Source organism: Triturus cristatus, chromosome 6, assembly GCF_964204655.1.
Source record: "Triturus cristatus chromosome 6, aTriCri1.1, whole genome shotgun sequence".
NCBI lineage: Eukaryota > Metazoa > Chordata > Amphibia > Caudata > Salamandridae > Triturus > Triturus cristatus.
In genome coordinates this window covers 512,304,059-512,325,851 of record NC_140589.1, presented here as the reverse complement: position 1 = coordinate 512,325,851, position 21,793 = coordinate 512,304,059, and the positions used below count along the sequence as shown (strand labels likewise).

The window sequence follows — 21,793 nt, the reverse complement described above, 5'->3', positions numbered from 1 at the left end:
AGAAAGGTCTCACAATAGCGAGGCAACAGCTTAAAGTACGGGGCTAGGAGGCCATGGAGTATGCATTACTGCATACCAAACACAGATTTTACACTGGGGGATACAAAGCAGGCAAACTGCCAGCTTGCAAACTCAGGGCACACAGAAGAGAGATAATGTGTCCCAAATCATCACCCAGACAGAAGAGACTGCAAACACCACAGAAGGGATAGCTGAACCTTTCCAAATATACTGCTCCATGCGATACACTTCGGATCCCTCCCTCTACCTGGGCACAATTCCACTACCGACTCTCACAACACACCTATCTGAAACATTGAAGGGAGACATAACAGTGGCGGAAGTCACAACTAGTATCTCCAAACGACACACCGGGAAGGTTTGAGGCTCCAAGGGGTTTACAGCAGCCTTTTACAAGCTGTTCTGTCCACTAATAGTTCCTAAGCTCTATAACTCTTTTGAAGACATCACACCTCTCACCACCTTGATGCAAACAACTGTAATCACAATTATACCCAAACAGGGAAAGGACCCTTCAGTCTGTACTTTGTAATGGAGGACATCATGGCCTGGAAATTTGCTCCCTATATGCCAGACCTCGTAGGTCCAGGCCAGACGGGAATAAATCCAGAAATAGGATGCCAACAACACAAAAAGCACATTATCATCATGGATAAAACAGCATGCACCAAAATAACAGCCTTCCTATTATCTATTGAAGCTGAGAAGTCACTCAATAGAGTCCAGTGACCCTTCCTCCGGGAGGTCCTTGGAAGGAGTGAAACGGGAACCAAATTCCAGAGATGGGTATTTAGTAGCTACAACCACCCAGACGCCAGGGTAAGAATTAATGGCACAACCTTAGGCCCCATTGTAATACAGAAGGAAAACGGCAGAGCTCTCCCCTATCCCCATTTTTGCATAACCAATATATGGAACCCATAGCTGAGGCAATAAGTAGAAACCCACAAAATCTCAGGAATTACATTCTGTAAAATGGAGCACAAGATAGCACTCTATGCCCACGACGTCCTCTTGATGCTCACTAATCCACTGACTACATTCCCAGTCACACTCCACAAATTAGATACATTCAGCCAAGTGTTAGGCTTCAAGGGGAATAAGAAATAATCACAGGTTTTGGGACTCAATGTCTCCTGGGTGCAATGAATGGCCCTCCAGGAAACGTTACCCTTCATGTGGGCACAACGATATATCACCTCTGTTCAATAGTAGAGCGCACAGCCAAACAGAACTACACTGACCTCCTCCGCACAGCAGGTAGGGATCTACAGAATGTGCAGATGAGGACTATGGAATGCATAGCGGCTGTCAAGATGGCCCTGCTACTGAAATTACTTTACATAGTGCAGGTTGTCACCCCAGTTCAGGTTGTCCCCCACCAGCTACCCCAGGGAACACTTCCCATGATGCAGCAACTGATAAAGAGGTTCAATAGAAAGGGTAAAAAAGCCAAAGTGCCGAAGCAACAACAAAATGCCTGACTGGAGAAGAAAGGGCTAGGAATTCCCTGTCTTAAGTCCTACTACACACTCATTCAGCTGCAATAATGGCTTTGCAAGACCTCTAAGAAAAACTGGTGTTTAATGGACCAGTCAGTAGCCGGCATCAATGTGTGGAAGATACCTTGGTTACACAAGAGTCACAGTCCTAGGGGAGTGTATAGCTCTGCAATAACACAGACCACTATGGCGGCATGTGATGCTGTGACTCTCACATTAGGACTAGCGTCCTTGCCCTACCCAATGACCCCTATAATAGGCAACCCCAAATTCCCGTCAGCCAGGGACAGCGATGACTTCCTGACATGGCAGTTAGCAAACTGCAAGCATACATGAGACCTCTTTGTCCGGAATGTCTTGCCGTCCTTGTTGCAGTCAATACAGCCTACCACAGTGTTAGAATGGACCCGAGACTGCTTACGCAGTGCCCTATATAAGTTAGCATTCACTTCACCATTTTCTGTTCAGATGCTATTTTGAATGACGATTGAAACAAATCCTTTGACATTTCCGAGAAAAGCCTCTGTTAAGTTTTTTTTCTGAAATGTTGAAATTTTGCCTCAGTAATGAATAGACTGTTCATATTAGCGCATACCTTTCTCACTAGTTAAAGGCCCTCTCCCACTTGTCTGGTGGTGGGCACACGGAAAAACGACCTTGGATTGTGGTAGGTAGTGTGAGATACGAGAACCAAAACCTATTTTCTTTGTATTTCACAGTCCAGCTGCATCTGCCTGGAAATTTCCACTGTGGGCGTGTTTTTGCCCGGCAATAAAATGTACATAATGTATCTCTATGCTTGTTAATTTCAGTTCCCTCAGTACCACTCTTTGAGACTGTGCAGACGGGGCTCCACTCTGAGTATATCTGAATAAAACAATTATTGGTATATTCTCCACTGTTCTTCCGACTCTTATTTGGTATGGAAGGCTGAGAGGTGGTCCGAGGAGACCCGGGTTGCCCCAAGCTGGTAATTTTCTTCAACAGAAGGAGCATATGTGACATATGCACATATGCTACTGGGTGACACAACCAGCAATACGAGGCCTCGCTGCCTGCCTGCTGAACAATTCAAGAACTGCCTCATCTCCAAATCCGATGACAAACATCTGGTCTCTGACCTCTATAAGCTACTTCAAAGAATGATCACACTGCCACAAAGAGTGGCCCAAATAAGGTGGAAAAACGAATTAGAACACACAGTCACATACAAGAAATGGGGGAACTATTTCACCGCACAGGCATGATGGCAACCAGTTCCGCCAGTAGGGAAGCCAAGATTAAATTCAATCACTACTAGTACTACACATCCACTTGAATCCACACCTGATTTCCCAAGTAGGCCTCTGGGGTGCTTGAGGGGATGCGGCTCAGCTGGCACCCTCACACCCCTCTTGTGGCAGTGCCCAAAGCTCCAGCCATACTCGACATAGCATTAACAAAATATCTCAAACCTATTCTATTCTAGGCCTACCAAATACACTTACATTCTCGCTGCATTCACACAGAGCGAGGGCGATTGCCCTAGCCTTAGCAGCAGCAAGGCTGGCCATTGTGGCTCTATGGGGTAAAGAAGATATAGTTCCAGAGTATGGAGCATAGCTGCACAGCCTCTGGAACTTACTGGGGATGGAAAGGATCTCTGCGACACTCAAGGCAGAAAAGGCTTTGTTGGAGAAATTTGTGGGTCATGTATCAACTTCCTTAAACAAGAATACAGGGAACTCACAGGCCCCAGACAGCTACATGGGCTCCACCTTGCAGCCTCAGATACTACTGCTTGGCACTATACAGTATTCCCTGCACAGGACACTAGGTCTTTGGGAGACATGAAACATGGACTGAAACAAAATGTGGAAGACATCGGTATCCATGAGCGAGGGAGACAAGGAGGGGCGATTATTTGGAGAGAGGGTGGACTCCAGTTGGGACACTGTGCCTTGTGTCATGTGTTTTTTTTTTTTTATTTCAGTACCATCCAGTTTATTATGATTACCAGCCTTTTGATGGAGGTGGCTCTCTGCATTGTAAGCAAATAAACAGATATAAAAGTAATTTAAAATACACCTTCCCTGACAACCAAACAATTCTTTTGTGTTAATTTCTGCATTTGAGTCACCAGACAAGGATGACTACAGGAATAAAGTGGGTCACAATGTATGAATTTCCGTGATGAGTAGAGACGGCAAGGCAAGTTTAACACATTTTATTTGGCATGGGTAGTCAGAACGATCCATGACGCAATCATGATTTTCAAGTTTTAATTACTATTATTAGCTAACAAAACTCTTTAAATGTCTCATCTGGAGAAGGTTCTATCCGCAGGATACTTACTTTCAATCCCAGCAGTGCACCTGACTCTTTTGGCATGCTAGTCCTCTTGTTAAGGATAACACGTCCAATCAGCCGATCTCCTTCTTTCGATGGCTGCCATGTTACAGGATGCTAATAAAAAACAGAAACTTCAGTTTAACAGAGTCTGCTTAGAAAATATTGTCTCCTCTCAAAACATTTAAGCACTGAATACCATTCTTCCAAGTTACAAGGGTTTGCTCGATACTTATAATAGAAGATTTTAGCTATTTAATTCATGATTAGAGTATTTACATGCACATATAAAATGATGATCCTAATCAGGTAGAGCATCTCCTAGATCTAGTCTAGTAAATACATGAATGAGGCTATTTTGTAAGCACAAAGCATTACATCAATGTCATTCTCCATCGAGTGGATATACGCTTTGAATCGATGGCATATCGTTCCAGGCAGGGTGACAGTGTAACTAATATCCACTTGAAGGGTTGACCTGGGCCAATGGAGCGAATATCTCATTTCATAACTATTATCACCATAAATGCATCGACATCACCAGAAATAGGCAACAATTGAATTGCTGGAATTGGAAGTCAAATCTGAAGACTGGTCCGATATATTTTCTGTTTTAAATCATTATACACGATCCAAGAAAAAAACATATCGAACCTTCCATATGATTCATTTCATAAGGTTGTTCACCTAATGTAGGTAATTCTTTCAAAGTCAGCTAGACATTGCTCCTATCTCACTTGGCACTTAATTAGCCCAACGGCCAGCAAAATCCGCCTCAGATCAGGTACCATTCATGAATGTTTAATGTATACTATTTCAAAACTTTACAAAGTAAAATGCTTAAATCAAAACTACTTAGAAAATACCTCTCATTTAGAAGAGGGTTGTGGAACGTGGTTTTGCAAACAGTAAAACTGTCACCGCTCTAGCCATTAGGAAAACAGGGGGATTAGCATCAAGGGCAGCCCAATTTAGTACATCTTCTCCGGGTTTATTTTTGGCTGCGTTCGTTCTTATCTGCGTTGCATGTCAGCAGCCCTGGTGTCCCAGACAGAAAAAATAGAAATGCCCACCACACTATCATGAACATAATACAAGATTCGCCAGAGGATGCAATTGCCACCATTGGCTTACCCCTTGTGCAGGGCCAGACTGAGGAATCAAAAGCAGTCCTGGCAAAAATGCTCAAACCAGCTTCTACTCCCTTACTCTCCTCGCTTTATCGCTCTCTTTCCATCAATCCATTTTCTCTATCTCTCTCCTTCACTCCACTCTCTATTCTCCCTCTCTGATATTTTTCTTTACATCTCTCTCCCTTTCTAGCCCTCGGGTACCTACTTCAATTAACCTCAGAGTGCTGGAGAGGGGGAGAGACATCAGCCCCGGGCTTAACAAATCAGACTCAAATGGCTTGAGCCCACTGGGGAAATGCCAGATAGAATTAAAGGCCCTGCCCTTACGACCCATGGCACTGCCCTTGCCACACCTGGCCACAAAAATGGCAAAACCAGTGTCCAGAACACAGGGGTGATTTCTCCTTATCTCTGTCATAGGTGCACCCTTCTTATTTTCTGCACTTTTTGATATTAAAATTGGAAAATGGTCTTTTATTGACTATTAGTGTAATGAAAAATAGCACACCCAGCGCTGGATGGGACCTTTAGATGGTGCTTAAGGGCACAAAATAGAATGCTTTAAATGTATGTTGTGTACATGTGTGCAGTTGGGAATATGTTTCAATGTGAGACAGCATTGGGAAGTGAGAGGGTATGGGTCTGTTTATACGTGTGAGAATATGTGTGAGAGTGAAAGTGAGTGATCGACAGGCAGTGAGTGAGAATGAGTGAGATTGAGTATCAGTAAGTGAGAGTATAAGTGAGCCAGAGACTCAACTCTATTTACTTTGACTTATTTCTGTCTAAAATTGTTGCCTGTGTCAATGCGTAAAGGGCTCTGATACCCTCAAGTGTTGCCAGCACTATAAAAAACTCTCTAAATAAATAAATAAGAGAGTAAGTAGATATGGAGCTAAGAATGGTAAATTTATATATATATAAATATATATATATATATATATTCACTCCACACTCCCTCAACCTCACAAGGAAGTGGAGCACACACGGGATTCAAGGAAACTGTGCTTTATTTAAAATCATCGGCATACGGCATGACGCGTTTCGTAATCAAACTTCTTCAGATGCCGCCAACAAGATTTTCAAGATGTCCCAGCCCACCTTTTGAAGCTGCATGCCCCCATGCTATTGGCTGAGGCATCACTGGCGTTGTAATACACGGGAAAGCCCGAACCCAGGAATCTGAGTCCGAGCGGAACAGGCACCAAACGTGAGTACTAGCCCGAGTGGGCGGTGTCTGCTCCCCTCACCCCATGTTAGCCTTGGTTGTCTTTGTTGTGGGCCGAAAGGCAGCTCCCCAGGTCCCTCACCCCACCGCTGGGATCCCGAATCAAGCCTGAAGACACCACTTAGGTAAGCGATGTATTCCCACGAAGTCGTAGTCCATTGGTTGACAGCTGGGCATAGTCCGGGTGTGCGGCGGTCCGGCGTTACCAAAAAGTTTTTAGTTTTCACCAAAGAGTTGCCACAGAATCCGTCGGACACTTGGGGGGTGGGCGCTCCATAGGTGCTAGTGGCCGCACCTCAAACATTCACTCCACACTCCCTCGACCTCACAAGGAAGTGGAGCACACACGGGATTCAAGGAAACTGTGCTTTATTTAAAATCATCGGCATACGGCATGACGCGTTTCGTAATCAAACTTCTTCAGATGCCGCCAACAAGATTTTCAAGATGTCCCAGCCCACCTTTTGAAGCTGCATGCCCCCATGCTATTGGCTGAGGCATCGCTGGCGTTGTAATACACGGGAAAGCCCGAACCCAGGAATCTGAGTCCGAGCGGAACAGGCACCAAACGTGAGTACTAGCCCGAGTGGGCGGTGTCTGCTCCCCTCACCCCATGTTAGCCTTGGTTGTCTTTGTTGTGGGCCGAAAGGCAGCTCCCCAGGTCCCTCACCCCACCGCTGGGATCCCGAATCAAGCCTGAAGACACCACTTAGGTAAGCGATGTATTCCCACGAAGTCGTAGTCCATTGGTTGACAGCTGGGCATAGTCCGGGTGTGCGGCGGTCCGGCGTTACCAAAAAGTTTTTAGTTTTCACCAAAGAGTTGCCACAGAATCCGTCGGACACTTGGGGGGTGGGCGCTCCATAGGTGCTAGTGGCCGCACCTCAAACATTCACTCCACACTCCCTCGACCTCACAAGGAAGTGGAGCACACACGGGATTCAAGGAAACTGTGCTTTATTTAAAATCATCGGCATACGGCATGACGCGTTTCGTAATCAAACTTCTTCAGATGCCACCAACAAGATTTTCAAGATGTCCCAGCCCACCTTTTGAAGCTGCATGCCCCCATGCTATTGGCTGAGGCATCGCTGGCGTTGTAATACACGGGAAAGCCCGAACCCAGGAATCTGAGTCCGAGCGGAACAGGCACCAAACGTGAGTACTAGCCCGAGTGGGCGTGTCTGCTCCCCTCACCCCATGTTATCCTTGGTTGTCTTTGTTGTGGGCCGAAAGGCAGCTCCCCAGGTCCCTCACCCCACCGCTGGGATCCCGAATCAAGCCTGAAGACACCACTTAGGTAAGCGATGTATTCCCACGAAGTCGTAGTCCATTGGTTGACAGCTGGGCATAGTCCGGGTGTGCGGCGGTCCGGCGTTACCAAAAAGTTTTTAGTTTTCACCAAAGAGTTGCCACAGAATCCGTCGGACACTTGGGGGATGGGCGCTCCATAGGTGCTAGTGGCCGCACCTCAAACATTCACTCCACACTCCCTCGACCTCACAAGGAAGTGGAGCACACACGGGATTCAAGGAAACTGTGCTTTATTTAAAATCATCGGCATACGGCATGACGCGTTTCGTAATCAAACTTCTTCAGATGCCGCCAACAAGATTTTCAAGATGTATATATATTATCTACTGGCGGTCGCCAGATAGTTATAGTTAGGATCGTGTTTCCATAGGAAATCTCAAAATTCTATTTTGAATAACTTTGGCGCCGGTTGACGAATCCTCGCGAAATTTTCAAAACAAATGGGGCGCTCCGCTCAGCTCCTACTGCTTGAGACCGAGGATGGCAAGGTTGTCCAGCAGGGTGGTGGTGTTGCTGTCCTTGTTGTTCTCCAGGTGGAAGTTGAGGTTGAGGTCCCCTAGGAGGATGTAGTCAGCGGAGGGGAGGGCGTGCGGGCTGATGAAGTCTGTGATGTCTTCGCTGAATTGTGTGCGTGGTCCCGGGGGTCTGTAGATGAGGGTGCCTCTGAGTGTGGTCTTGGGGTCGGTGTGTATCTGGAAGTGGAGGTGTTCGGCGGCGGTGAAGGTGTCGTCGGAGCTGGTCGTGATGCGGATGGTGTTCTTGTGTATGATGGCGATGCCTCCTCCAGTTTGGTTGACGCGGTCCCTCCGGGTGATCTTGTATCCGTCCGGGATGGCGATGGCGATGTCGGGCGCTGAGGAGGCGTTCATCCAGGTTTCCGTCAGGAAGGCGACATCTGGCGATGTGTCGAGCAGGTTCCAGAGTTCGACGGCGTGTCTGTGGACGGAGCGGGTGTTGAGCAGGATGCACTTGAGGTGGTTGCTGCTGGTGCTTGGCTTGGCGGGTGCGGTGCAGGTCCGGAGGCAGGTGAATTTGCAGGCTTGGCAGGTGAAGGGTTCGTGTGTTTTTTTCGGGGTGGCTTGGTAGCAGGCGGGGGTTCGGCCGGCGTTGAGTGCGTTGAGGGTGGCGGCATCGTAGGTCCGTCGTGTGGTCTGGCGTCGGAGAGGACCAGGGGTCCTGGCGCGGTCCAGGCGCGGACGGGCGTAGACGTGCTTGCCTTTGGCGCGCCTTCGGCGCACAATCGGCGCGTACGCGCGGACTCCGCCATAAATGGCGTAGTTGGAGGGGTGGAGTGGGAGGGAGGAGCAGCTGGGAGGCAGGAGCGGGGTGGCGCGGGGTGGGGATCGGGGTACAGAAGGCAAAAGGGGGGGCGGGGCCGCAGGGGAGCAGCGGCAGGGAGCGGGGAGGGCGAGAAAAGACGGAAAGACGGCGAGAACGAAACAAAAACAAGCACTGGTAGTGAGCAGGTAGAGGCAGGTAGGGAGACCGGGCACACTCACAGAGAGCCGCGCGGCGGGTGGAGCGAGTGTCACCGACCAGGGTCAGGTCAGGTCACAGCTCCCCGTCGCGCTGGAACACCTTAAGTATCCGGAGGGAGGGAGGAGCAGCTGGGAGGCGGGAGCGGGGTGGCGCGGGGAGGGGATCGGGGTACAGAAGGCAAAAGGGGGGGCGGGGCCGCAGGGGAGCAGCGGCAGGGAGCGGGGAGGGCGAGAAAGACGGAAAGACGGCGAGAACGAAACAAAAACAAGCACTGGTAGCGAGCAGGTAGAGGCAGGTAGGGAGACGGGGCACACTCACGGAGAGCCGCGCGGCGGGTGGAGCGACCGTCACCGACCAGGGTCAGGTCAGGTCACAGCTCCCCGTCGCGCTGGAACACCTTAAGTATCCGGAGGGAGGGAGGAGCAGCTGGAAGGCGGGAGCGGGGTGGCGCGGGGAGGGGATCGGGGTACAGAAGGCAAAAGGGGGGGCGGGGCCACAGGGGAGCAGCTGCAGGGAGCGGGGAGGGCGAGAAAAGACGGAAAGACGGCGAGAACGAAACAAAAACAAGCACTGGTAGCGAGCAGGTAGAGGCAGGTAGGGAGAACAGGCACACTCACGGAGAGCCGCGCGGCGGGTGGAGAGCGACCGTCACTGACCAGGGTCAGGTCAGGTCACCCCCCTATCTCCTTCAGGCGTTCTACTAGCCTCAAAGGAGACAGGTTGTCAAATGCGGCGGTAAAGTCAAGCAGGATCAGCAGGGTAGTATACCCTGCATCAACCTGGACCCGGATGTTATCAAAAACCGCTGTTAGCGCTGATTCAGTGCTATGATGGCTCCTAAAGCCATGCTGTGAGCCATCCAGCAACTGATGGTCCAGTAAATATGTGCTAAAATGAGAATTCAGGTATCTTTTCATAATCTTAGCTGGAGCTTGGAGTAAAGAAATGGGACGATAGTTTTTTAATTCCATGGGATCCAGTGATGGCTTTTTTAGAAGAGGTCTAACCACAGCAGTTATCCAAAGAATTGGATACTGCTCCTTAGTAATGGCCATATTAAGTACTGAGGTGAGATGGGGATTTTTAGGGGGCATGTATCTAAAGGTGACCCTTTCTAATAGATGATCTGTTATTTCGGATGAAATACAAGCAAAGGTAAGTAGCTTTGGTTCATCTTCCATAGATGGTAAGGCATTAAGATCAGTTGTAGAGGTAGCAAACATAGCTTTCCCAGCATTAGAGGCCTCCAGCAGGGAATATATATCTGTGATCTTAGTAAGGAAGAAATTGGCCATTCTGTCACAGAATACTTGAGAACATTCAGTTGAGTCAGCAACAGGAGGAGAAACGAGAGAGCTAATGACCTTAAAAAGGACTCTCGAAGATTTAATAGATTCAGTGATCTTGGAATAATACAATCTTTTTTCTTCCATAATGGCTGCTTTATAGACTCTTAAGCTTTGTTTGGGAACTCTCTGCCCGCCGGCGCCAAATCTGTGCGCCAAATTCTTTCTTGTTTGCGGCAGGATTGTCTCAACTTTCTGAGATTATCAGAGTACCATGTAGCTGAAGGTTTTTTTCTTGCTACATAGTGTTTTGTAATAGGAGCCAATGTATCTAGGGCTCCTAACAACCCTCTAGACAGTTCATCTGCAACTAAGTTGACATTTGAGTGGTCGGCAAATTGGAAAGTCAAAAGGTGTTTAGCAAGATCATCCTTACTAACACGACTCAGATTTTTCTTCTCCTCACCAGTTCTTTTATCAACTGGAGCAGCATTTAATACTGAGGTCTTAAGTTTAATAGGGATCACATAATGATCTGACCAAGAGAGGGGTAAAGGTGGTCCCACCTCAATCCGAGGGTCATTAGAAAAAATGCCGTCCAATACATGACCGGCAGTATGAGTGGAACTAGTCACCAACTGTGAGAGCCCAGCACGGCCTAGTGTATCCAGAAGAGATTGGGTGTCTTTCCATAAGAGTTTGTCTAAATGAAAATTAAAATCACCCAACACTGTCAGGTTAGATCTTGACAGGTAAGGTTCCAATAGATTACCAAACTCTTGGCTAAAAGAGGATCTAGAGCCAGGAGCCCGATAGGATAGAACGCCTGAAAAACTTTCGGTAGGGAGAACATTTATTGAGAAATATAGTGCCTGATAGTAATCAGCGGGTGTGGTAAGTGGCTCAGTACGACATATGTAAGTATCTCTATATAGAATGCCCAATCCCCCTCCCATTTTACTTAGCCTATCCAGCCTGGCTAAACTGTAGCCACAGGGTATAGCTTCAACAAGATCAGGACCAGAGCAGTCCCTTGCCCAGGTCTCTGTAATAAACATCTAGTCAGGTTTACGCAAAGAGACAAAATCCCTAAAAGCAATCTTGTTTTTAATCAATGATCTGGCATTAATAAGGTATCCCTGAGCCAAAAGCTCTAAAAGGGAAGGCATGGGTTTACTTAATTCAACAGGGGCAACCCCAACACCAACTTGTGCCAGATGGAAGTTACACAATGGGCAGGAAAAACATTGATTCTCACTTAGGAAATCAGGGTCCAATGTAATTTATAACTATAACTTCAGAATGTTCAAAGGTTGAATCATTCAAGTAGGGTTTGTATAGAAAGAATACATAACGTTTTACTACCTATAACTTAGATTTATCCTATGTATGTATATATATATATATATATATTCACTGAAAAAACCATAGGTTTCAGGGTTGTTATAGTTAGCTGGACTTTTCACTTGTACAAAACCATTGAAATTCCCCCGTTATAGTTAGTTCAGCTAACTATAACTCGCGCGCCCGCAATGCACTGCTGATGACGTCACATATTACATCACTCATGACATGGTCAGTGACATCACTCATGACATCACTGATGACATCTCAAATGACATCACTGATGACATTATCCAGTGAATGTGTGTTTTTCTGAAAATTAAATATGTTTTATATATGTATATCTCAAGGTCGATGGAAGAATAAATGGGTATATAAGTGTCTAAATGGATGATTTGTTTTTGAAAAATTGATTGTGTAACTGACTGATTAAGTGTATCATAGTGAATACATGGCTTAGTGAGTAATGTTTAAATATGTAAATATCTGTATCAGTCTCTTACTTTGTGTATAAGTGGCTGCATGGGTTGGTGAGTAGCTACATGGGTGTCTATATAGGTTATTAGTTGGTTTTTTGAGTATCAGTCTGAGTGTCTGCATGGTTCGGTGGGGGGTATTACGTAGTGCATAGGTGCATGAATGAGTGACTCACTGTTTGTATGTGTTGAACACAGCATGTGTGCAGGACTGTATGGGTGGATGAGTGTGTGTATGGGTGTGTTAGTGAGTGAATGACTGTCTCAATAGTGTCTTTATGAGTAACTACATATGTTTTAAACTAGTATATGTGACTATTGGTGTATATATGTGAGTATATGTGAGAGTGAGAGATTGAAAGAGTTCCTGTATGAATAAGTATGTGTTTCTATAAGTGATTGTTTAAAAGACTAAGTATGTGTAAGTTTCCGTAGAAGTAAGTGTGGTGGTGTGTGTATAACTGTATATGCAAGTAAATGTATGTTTGATTCTTTATTAGCACGAGTGACTATGTGTGTGAGTAACTCTATGGATGAGTGGCATTGTGTAACAGGATGTATAGGTGTATGAGTACATATGATGAGTGAGTACATGTATGAGTGACTGTATAGGACTGTTGGTGAATGAGTGGATGTGTATGTGGATCTTAGAATTACTGAAGAGGTTGTTGTAACTGGTATTGGTATGTCCATTGTAAATTTTAGTCTCTATTTTTGAATGTGTGTATCAAAGGTTATATTAGGGTGAGAGGAGGTCTGCCACTCTATCACAAGGATGATGTCATCAGTGATGTCATTTGAGATGTCATCAGTGATGTCATGAGTGATGTCACTGACCATGTCATGAGTGATGTAATATGTGACGTCATCAGCAGTGCATTGCGGACGCGCGAGTTATAGTTAGCTGAACTAACTATAACGGGGGAATTTCAATGGTTTTGTACTAGTGAAAAGTCCAGCTAACTATAACACCCCTGAAACCTATGGTTTTTCAGTGAATTTCTGAGGTTTTTAAAATGCTAATTCCTAACTATAATGTGCCTGAAACCTGTGGTTTTTTCTGTGAATTTCAAAGGTTTTTGTGAAGAAAGAAGAAAAAATGCACTGAAAGAAACAAAAGACGTGCAGAAAGAAGCAACAGAAGTCCTCAAATACGAAGATAAGTGCAGGAAGAAGGATAACGTGCAGAAAGAACAAAAAGAAGAGCAGAAAGAAGCCTTGTTGCAAAATCATCCTGTACCCTCAACTTTTTCAGACGGATACTGGTGGTAACTGAGTCTGACTAACCAGTCCTAGAGCCAGTGCTATGTTAAAAGACACTTAGAATACAGTGAAAACACCTACATACACTAGGGAACATTATGCGTTGGGGTCCCCCTGTGATTAGCATGACCTCCTCTGTAAGCCCCTAGTATATAATGGGGCATGGGAATAAAACTACCTCTTAAAACAGGCCACAGGGCGTTTTTGCACACGTTAACTCAGGCCCCGTCCCCTCCCTTCACCACTGTGTAAACACGCCCTGTGTCCGTTTTTAGTTGGGAGATTAAGCTCATTTGAATCCTGAGGGTCCCTAGGGTCCAACTAGCCCACTAGGTACCTCCAGTAAGTGCCACAGAGCTGCGTTGCAGAGAGGTGTAAAAAGTGGCACGGCCTGGACCACCTCTCTGCAATGCAGCTCAGTGGCGCTTACTGAAAGCACTTGGTGGGCTAGTTAGCCCCCAGGGGCCCTCAGTATTGAAGGGAAATGATATCTCCAATTTAAAACGTACCATAGTGCGTGTTTGCACACGTCACCTCAGGCCCCGTCCCCTCCCTTCACCACTGTGTAAACGCGCCCTGTGGCTGTTCTAAATTGAGAGATTAAGTCCCCTTTAATCCTAAGGGTCCCTAGGGTCAAACTAGACCACTAGGTACCTCCAGTAAGCGCCACAGAGCTGCGTTGCAGAGAGGTGTAAAAAGGAGCTTGGTCTCAGAACACCTGTCTGCAGCGCAGCTCCCTGGCGCATACTGGAGATGGCTGTTGGGGGTGCATTTGCAGAGTGCTGCACGGAGGGGGCATGGCCTCCGGCACGATGCCAGTCTTTTATTTATTTTGCTTTTTTAAGAAGGGCGGCTGTGTGGTTCCCCTTCTTATTCTAATTTATTGGCCCTGATGACCCCATCCCCCAGGGCCTGTCTCCTAATTATATTTTTTTGACCCCAATCCCCAGGGCCGGCCACTGTTTTTTATTATTTTTAAAAAATATATATTTATAGACACACCTAGGACATGCTGGACAAACCGTACGTACCTATCACCATGACGATTTGCGTGATATTCATTAAAAGGCGACTATGCATGCAATGAATCCACGTGGAATGTATTTACACCACTAGTGAAGCTCTGACATGTCTGATGCCCTACCGTGCCTAATCCCAGATTTAAAACAAATCACAAAAAGCACGCTTTTTAGATTAAGATCTAGTTTTCTGCTGAATATTGTGTAATTCCCTGAAATAAATCTTTGTGGTATCGCTGTTCATTTTTTCTGTGGAAAACTGCTTTAGGAAAATGCATTTTGGCACCCCCTTTTTCTTGGCCATCACTTGATGAATCACCATGAAACTTTCAAGCACAAGAATCTGAGATGGATGACACTTTTTACAGAAAGGTTTGTGTGGATTCATTAAACGGGGCCAAAGTTATTAGAAAACCAAAAAAATCGATTTCCAATGGAAACGTGGTTCTAACTATAACTACCCAGTGGTGACCTACTCTGGTAATATATATATTTTTATATAAAACATCTTACAGTGTTATTCAGAGAAGTAAGGTACATGAGGGTACATCAAACGTTTCAACTTTGTGGTATCAGTTGTATAGAATGACATTTTGTAGAAACTTAGAAGCCAGAATTTTCTTACCGAACTAATTGGGGACGTCTCCCTGCTGTGCCATGTGGCAGGATCCAGCCAATAATATTCCAAATCACCTAAAGGAGAAAAAATAAAGAACTGAGTTGATACAGGTAATTCTCACCATCAGACATTTGCTCATCAGAATGTTTCACAAAAGTTGAAGGCTTGTAGTTTTGTGAGAAATGACATTAGCATAGACCAAAAATCTTTAGTTAGAGAACGTTTTACACATCCACCATTACCACTTGTCAATATCTTTGTAAAAGCTCTCTTCTATACATGCATTGTTGAACATGTCAGGCCATCTTCATATAGCTTAAATGTCTTTTACAGTTTAAACCTTGTTATTAAGTCATTCATCATCGATGGGGGAACGTGACAAAGTATAATACTATAGCGCTCTGGTGCCCCACTCCAATATGCAACAAAAATCTACACTTCTACAGCCCATCTACATGATAAAGTGCCATTACTTTGTACAGGGTCACGTGTTCACAAACTATGATCAGACAACTGTATCAGAAAGCAACCCCAGGGAAACACATTCTGGAGAGGAGAAAACAATTATCCCAAAGATGGCTGCTGCTATCAAATAATGATCACTATGACACCCTCTTGTCTGGAATCACCAACTTCAGTTCACATCGAGAGGGCCAGCATCAGCGATATGATTGAGGGAGGAGGATAGTGCGAATGCAAAAGTGGTTGTGCCTGGGCCTGGGAAGTAGCTAAATGGGCGGGAACTGTGATGAAGATCTTTGTTCCGAGACTTTGCAGAGAGATGGGCTGGTCCAGGATGGGAGCAGGCCTCAGTGACAATTCTATGGGTGGGACCATTGACTGCCGTCTACAACAGAAGTCCTTATCAGTTCACCCCGAGAGGGGAAGAAAGGGCACAAGGGGCTGTGGACGCTCATGGAGGCCGCGCCGAGGGCATTGGGCCCACACGCCAAGGAGGGGGACAACCAGACCTGAATATCGAGTAGGTCGGCATGAGCCCTGAGACCCCATCAGCACGATCTACAGAAGAGGGAGGAGCAACCAGAGAATATCTGCAACTGTGTAGTGCCCCCCCCTGATCTGTGGAGAGGTCAAGAACACCAAAATACCTGTTTACTGCAGAGTAAGTATGAGCAAAATGGGGTAAGCCCAGTTTTCCTTGGTGACATACCCGTACACAAACTATACCACTCAAGGCAATTTGGAGACACAGAGGCAGGTTCTTGGCATTCACAGAGTGGCCAATGTGATGTGTGCTATTCAGAGTCCAGAAAACACATAAATTAAAGTGGACCAGGAATACAGAGTGCAGATAAGAGGCGAAAGAGACCCTAAAATGTGGCTGTGTTCCACTGACTCAATTAGAAGGAACGGAGGTGGGTTCAGGAGATAGAATACCCCATTGCACACCATCATCACATTACAGAGGAGAAGCAAATGCAGTATGTTTGTGGTTGAGACTCTAAAAGAAGATAACTGCCCATGCAAGCCCTAGGTGATACTAGTTGTTCTACGGCTACTTGAGGGTGCTCAGCAGGGTACTTCAAGGACACTAAACAACACAAATTACTGTACCAGCACTTTAACTATTGGTTGTGCTCAAGGATAGGATACTGGTCAGTAACATCAATGGTAAAACCACAAACTGGCAGCGGCTAAGTGCTACCCAAGGCAGAAAGATAGAAAGACTGACTGAAGTTGAGGACTGCTGTACTGCACTCACAAATATGAAACTAAATGGAGAATTGAACACTACGGCCAACAAGCTAGATCAAACATTGACTGCTTTTAGAGACACCAGGTTGGCTTTAGAGGCAAAAATACATGCAGTTACCATGGACCTTAACTTGGAACAAGAGCATCAGCGTAAACTCAAAGAAAGAGTCCTGCATAATGAACTAGCCCTTACTGAATTGGCCCCACAAGTAATTGAAACCATTACTCAGATCCAAGAACTTAAAAATCAAATCCTTTATTTACAAGACTGTGCGGACAACCGGGATGGTGAGCCCACTGCAACAGCCTGAGTATTATAAAAGTAAAAGTGGAGGGCAACAACCCAAAAGTGTTCAATGAGAAATGGCTTAAGGAAGTATTGACTCCACAGACACTGTTTCCTTACATCGTGATGGGATGGCACACTGGATACCAGCAAAGCATCCCCCTATGAGTGCTGCTCCGCGTCTAATGATAGCGAGAATATTAGACTATAGTGACCATGATGCCAAATTGCAGTACACTAGGAAGATCGTGCCACTGGTGGTGAAGGCCTCATAAGTGATTATCTCCCCAGATTTTAGATTTGCCGTGGAATGCTGTTGATCTTCATTTCTGACCATCAAGAAGGAACTGAGGTAACTAGGGCATAAGTATGCTTTAATATTTCCGCCAAGACTTGTGAGTAATAGATGCAATCAAACTTGTTTCTCCACTACTTCTGAAGAAGCATGCGAGTGGATTGACCATGCTAGTACAAAGCACCATAGCAGCCTGACAATTTCCTCAGTATCAGGACGGAAGACTCCTGTAGGACAGATACAGCAGCAAAGACCTGAGCAGCAGTTACTACTCACACAAGATCACAAGCACATGAAAACACAGAGCGGCTCTGGCCCCTGCAGCAACAATGCGTGGGCACAGAAATACCCATCAAATGAGAACTCAGATGAAGACTCAGCTACAACAGATATGAGTGATGACTTCCGACACTTACCAGTGATAACACCACAAACAGTTAAAGACGTATTGTAACATTGAGCATCAAGATACACCTCCTTGCTCATAAGCTTAGTGCATCAAAATGGAACATCAATGAACTGAATGTTAGAGAATACAGCCAAGTTTGACGACAGCCGATGCTCAGATTTCTCATGGGCAGGGTTGAATAGGGGGGTGTACAAAAGTGAGGTGTGTTCCACAATCTGTAATTCAAGTCTTACGTTTGTTGGGGTCATCCAAAGCATTACAATCACTGACGGCACAGGCATGAGGAGGATGTCTTAATAATGGCCACTTATCTCTCCAATACTACTTAGAATAATGTTGCCAAAGATTCCTTGTTAAAATTAGGGCTGAGGTAAGCATGGGGGTGGCGAGTAAAAACAAAAAGGAGGGATGAACAGGGAAAACAATATTTGGGAAAATCTTGCCATATACCACATGGAAAACACCAGTTAAAGTACCATGCTTGTGACAGTGCAACTTTACAGTAAGATTATTTATAGGGGGGCCGGCTTTAGGGCAGTGAAACTGGTGCGGCTGTACTGGGCGCTGACCTGTGAAGGGGGGCGCTGACCTTAGGGTGGTGGGCACTGTGTTAAGCAATAACTTATGATTGGAGAGATGAGAAGCACATTTGCCCGGTGGTAGTGAGAGAATCCGGGGAGGCGGACATGGGGTGTGGGGGGCGCTAAAAGTGATTGCCGCACCGGGCTCCAGCAGCGCTAAAGCCGGCCCTGTATAGGTTTAGTGTTATGTGTTATGCACAGAAATTCGAACGCATGGGTATTCTACATCTGGCCGTGAGTTACACAGGGGCACAATATCCAGGGGGGCAGAACACAATAGGGCTCTCTAACTACCATACTACTGGAAGGAATATGAAAACAGGTGTCACAACTAGCATTAGCAAAGGCTATAACTAATAATACCACCACCAAATAGTATGGGATCCCCTGGAAAATACACCATCAGTACTTGGAACATTGGCACAATCGGCAAGACCATTAAAAAGTACAGAGTACAGGCAGAGCTAAAAAAAGACATAATACAAACATTACATACCTTCAGCAAATACACTTAAAGGTAAAAGAGGGACAGGCACTGAAACAAAGGTGGAGGGGACAATTCGTTAATCCTGGGGCTCTCACCCAGGTTCCATCCAACCAACCCGTAGCAGACCCTGGTCCGCCGCGCGGCCGCTATCCCCCGGCGCATCCCGATCTAGCTGCCAGGATGCAATGCTTCCAGTAGGGGGGGAGAGATCCAGAGTGCGAGGCGCACTCACCGATCCACACCCGATGTCTTCCCTGCCTCGCACAAAGTCACTCCACAGCCGCCTCCGCCCGCAAACAACTGCCAGGAGCCTGTCCAGATCGAAACCAGCCCTTCCTCCAGCAGAGCACTCCATTGCCACCGCGAGCGATAGTCCCAGCTGCAGCCGCCGCCCAGGAGGCCCCATCTCGGCCTTGTTTGCTACGCCGTCCAGACAGTAGGCCACTACCGCATCCGCCGCCGCCTCAAATCCCTTGTGTGCCTCGTTATCGGTTGCGTCGCTGTGCGGTGAACCTGGAACATTTTTTAGACCAAATGTGTCTAGACAAGCAGGACATTTAAAGGATAATTAGCTCAGGCTGAGCGGAGCTCGCCTAACCCGTGTCCACCATGATGGATCGCTAGGCCACGCCCCCTAGAACCGCACAAACCGGTTTTTAATCTTTATTTTAATCTTTTTTCCTAATAGGTGAGATTTAGAAAGGTTTTGAAGCACAAACTAGAATTAAAGATTGCTTTGTTGTTCACAGATATTATTCTAATTTGTTCATTCTGTGGCTTCCTAAGGAAGGCGACCAGCCGAAACGCACGTAGAAATATATTTACATTGGTTAGGCCACAAATGTATAGATACCATTGCAATATCAGAATAACTATTCTTTTGTACAGTATATGATTGTCGTTGATTTCACCTTTATTAGTCTTTATGAGAGATGTGTAAATGAATGAATGTATGAGGATGTGTGAGTACGAAATGAGAATTAATTATATTTATCCTATTGGAAATTATATACAATGATCATTTATTCTTCTGAAAAAATTATAATATAGATACAGTGATACATATCACTGTATCTAGAATACTGTATTATAATAATAATTAACAGTATTTTTCAATTTTTGTACCAACATGTCTCTGTTTCTCATAATAGGTGCCTTTTACCTTGATTGTGTTTAGAAACAGTAGCTCTAGATTTTCTTGTAATTTACAGAGGTTCAAGCTATTCATCCATGCCTACGCAGCTCTCCACAACACCTGTTCAGCTTACCTCAACCGCGGCCTCAACATCTACCAACCCACCAGATCTACATCCCAGGCAGGAGCGCAAAAAGAAGACCAGAAGCAGAGGCCACTCCTTCACATACCTCTCTTCCAAGACTTAGAAAGACCTCCCAAAACACATCAGAACCTCCCCCTCAATCATGGACTTCTGAAGGAACATCAATACATGGCTCTTCCAGAAAAAACAGGCATGCTCTTCTTCTCCTCCTCCCTCAGGCTAGCCCTACTCAGCACCTGAATACCCTCATGGGTGATTAGCCGCGCTCTACAAATTTACATAACATACCATACTTTCGATATCTGGTGCTCCAGAGAGATTTCACATTAATGTGAATGTCTAAGTTATAGATGACTTTGAAGGAAGCTGTCACGGACAAAAACCTCTGGCCAAAAAGGACTACATTTAGCAATGGTGTTTCAGATTATGAGAAGCTCTGTCTTTGCTGGTGGAGTTTTAAAAAGCTTAGAGGCCATTGACCAACACACAGTAGTTAGCCCCTCTGTAATTGTGTAAAAGGAATTGCCTGAGCAATGGACAGCTTGAACATCAACTGCCTGTCATTCGCGCAAATGAGAATTGCATTCTTTCAGAATGTAGAAGACAAGCCAGTGGCAGCATATGGTTATTAAATGTTAGTAGGGACAGCAGAAATCCCGGAGGGACAACACAGTTGATTTATCCAGCATCAGACTCAAAAGATGGAAGAAATGTGGTCTGACACAAGCAGGTCAAGAATGACATTACCCAGTTAAGGACCACATCATTATGTCTTAAATCCTCAAGTGTGGACAGCACAGGGAGTAGCTGAAGGTGTTGGATGCCATTGAAAGGTCAAACAGGACCAAGTATCCGACACCACCATCATCGACCAGCCTGCAGAAGTCATCTAGCACTAAGGTCACAACCAACTATATGCTTTGACTCAGTCTGAAGCCTGCTAAAAGAGGTGAAGTATACTGCTGGCTTCAACAAATGCTTGTAACTGGACTAAGACCGTTGTTTCTACATTTTCACCAAGCTAAGGCAACAATGAAAAAAAGACAATTTGTTGGGATCGTTCGGAGAAAAGAGGGTTTCTTTAACAGTGGTTGAACAATTGCTGATTTCCACTACCTCACCCTGGTTTAGGAAATAGTTGAACAAAGTGGCAAGTGGAAAGAAGAATACAGGGAATAATTGTTGCATTATTTTTTATGAGGCAGATGTCAAAAGGACTGTTGGAGTACCTGGAGGTATTAATTATATCAGACACATCTGCTGAGAATATTACCCTAAAAGAAGTCTGTTTTTTTGTACCTTAAAGATTAATGTTATATCAGACTTATTGAGTCGAAGGGACAATATCTTGCTCAATCTGTAGCCCGAAAATACACAGCTCATTACTCATCTTGTGAAGTTGATATTGTGAAGGCTCACAAAGCCCTGTTGAAATGAAGGTGATTTAAGCTCGTCAATCACTATAAAGAGTGAAAAGAAAATACAGTAAACTTTATGTTGAACAAAAAGATGTGCACCTCTCACACAAACAGCTGTACCATCCCAGGTACCACCACATGCTCCCACCAGTCATCTCTACAAAGAAAAGAGCCCACATAAAGACAGTGCACACATAGAAGCACATTAGACAGGAACATCCACTGAAACAAGAACAGTGAAACTTAACTCTCAAATTAAAAGTTCACACATACACATAAACTGCATAAAACTACACTTGCTAACCAATC

General features: G+C 45.5%; 1 protein-coding gene across 5 annotated transcripts in view; it reads right to left on the bottom strand.

Annotated features, from left to right (window-relative positions):
• RIMS1 (regulating synaptic membrane exocytosis 1) overlaps positions 1-21,793 on the bottom strand; it is a 1,904,179-nt gene that overhangs the window by 950,133 nt on the left and 932,253 nt on the right. For all 5 annotated transcript variants that reach the window (XM_085610935.1, XM_085610937.1, XM_085610936.1 and 2 more), the window contains 2 exons: positions 15,019-15,086; positions 3,858-3,968 (listed from right to left, as the gene is read on the bottom strand). In XM_085610935.1, the coding sequence (XP_085467061.1) occupies positions 3,858-3,968; positions 15,019-15,086 (179 nt within the window). The remainder of the gene's footprint in view (positions 1-3,857; positions 3,969-15,018; positions 15,087-21,793) is intronic.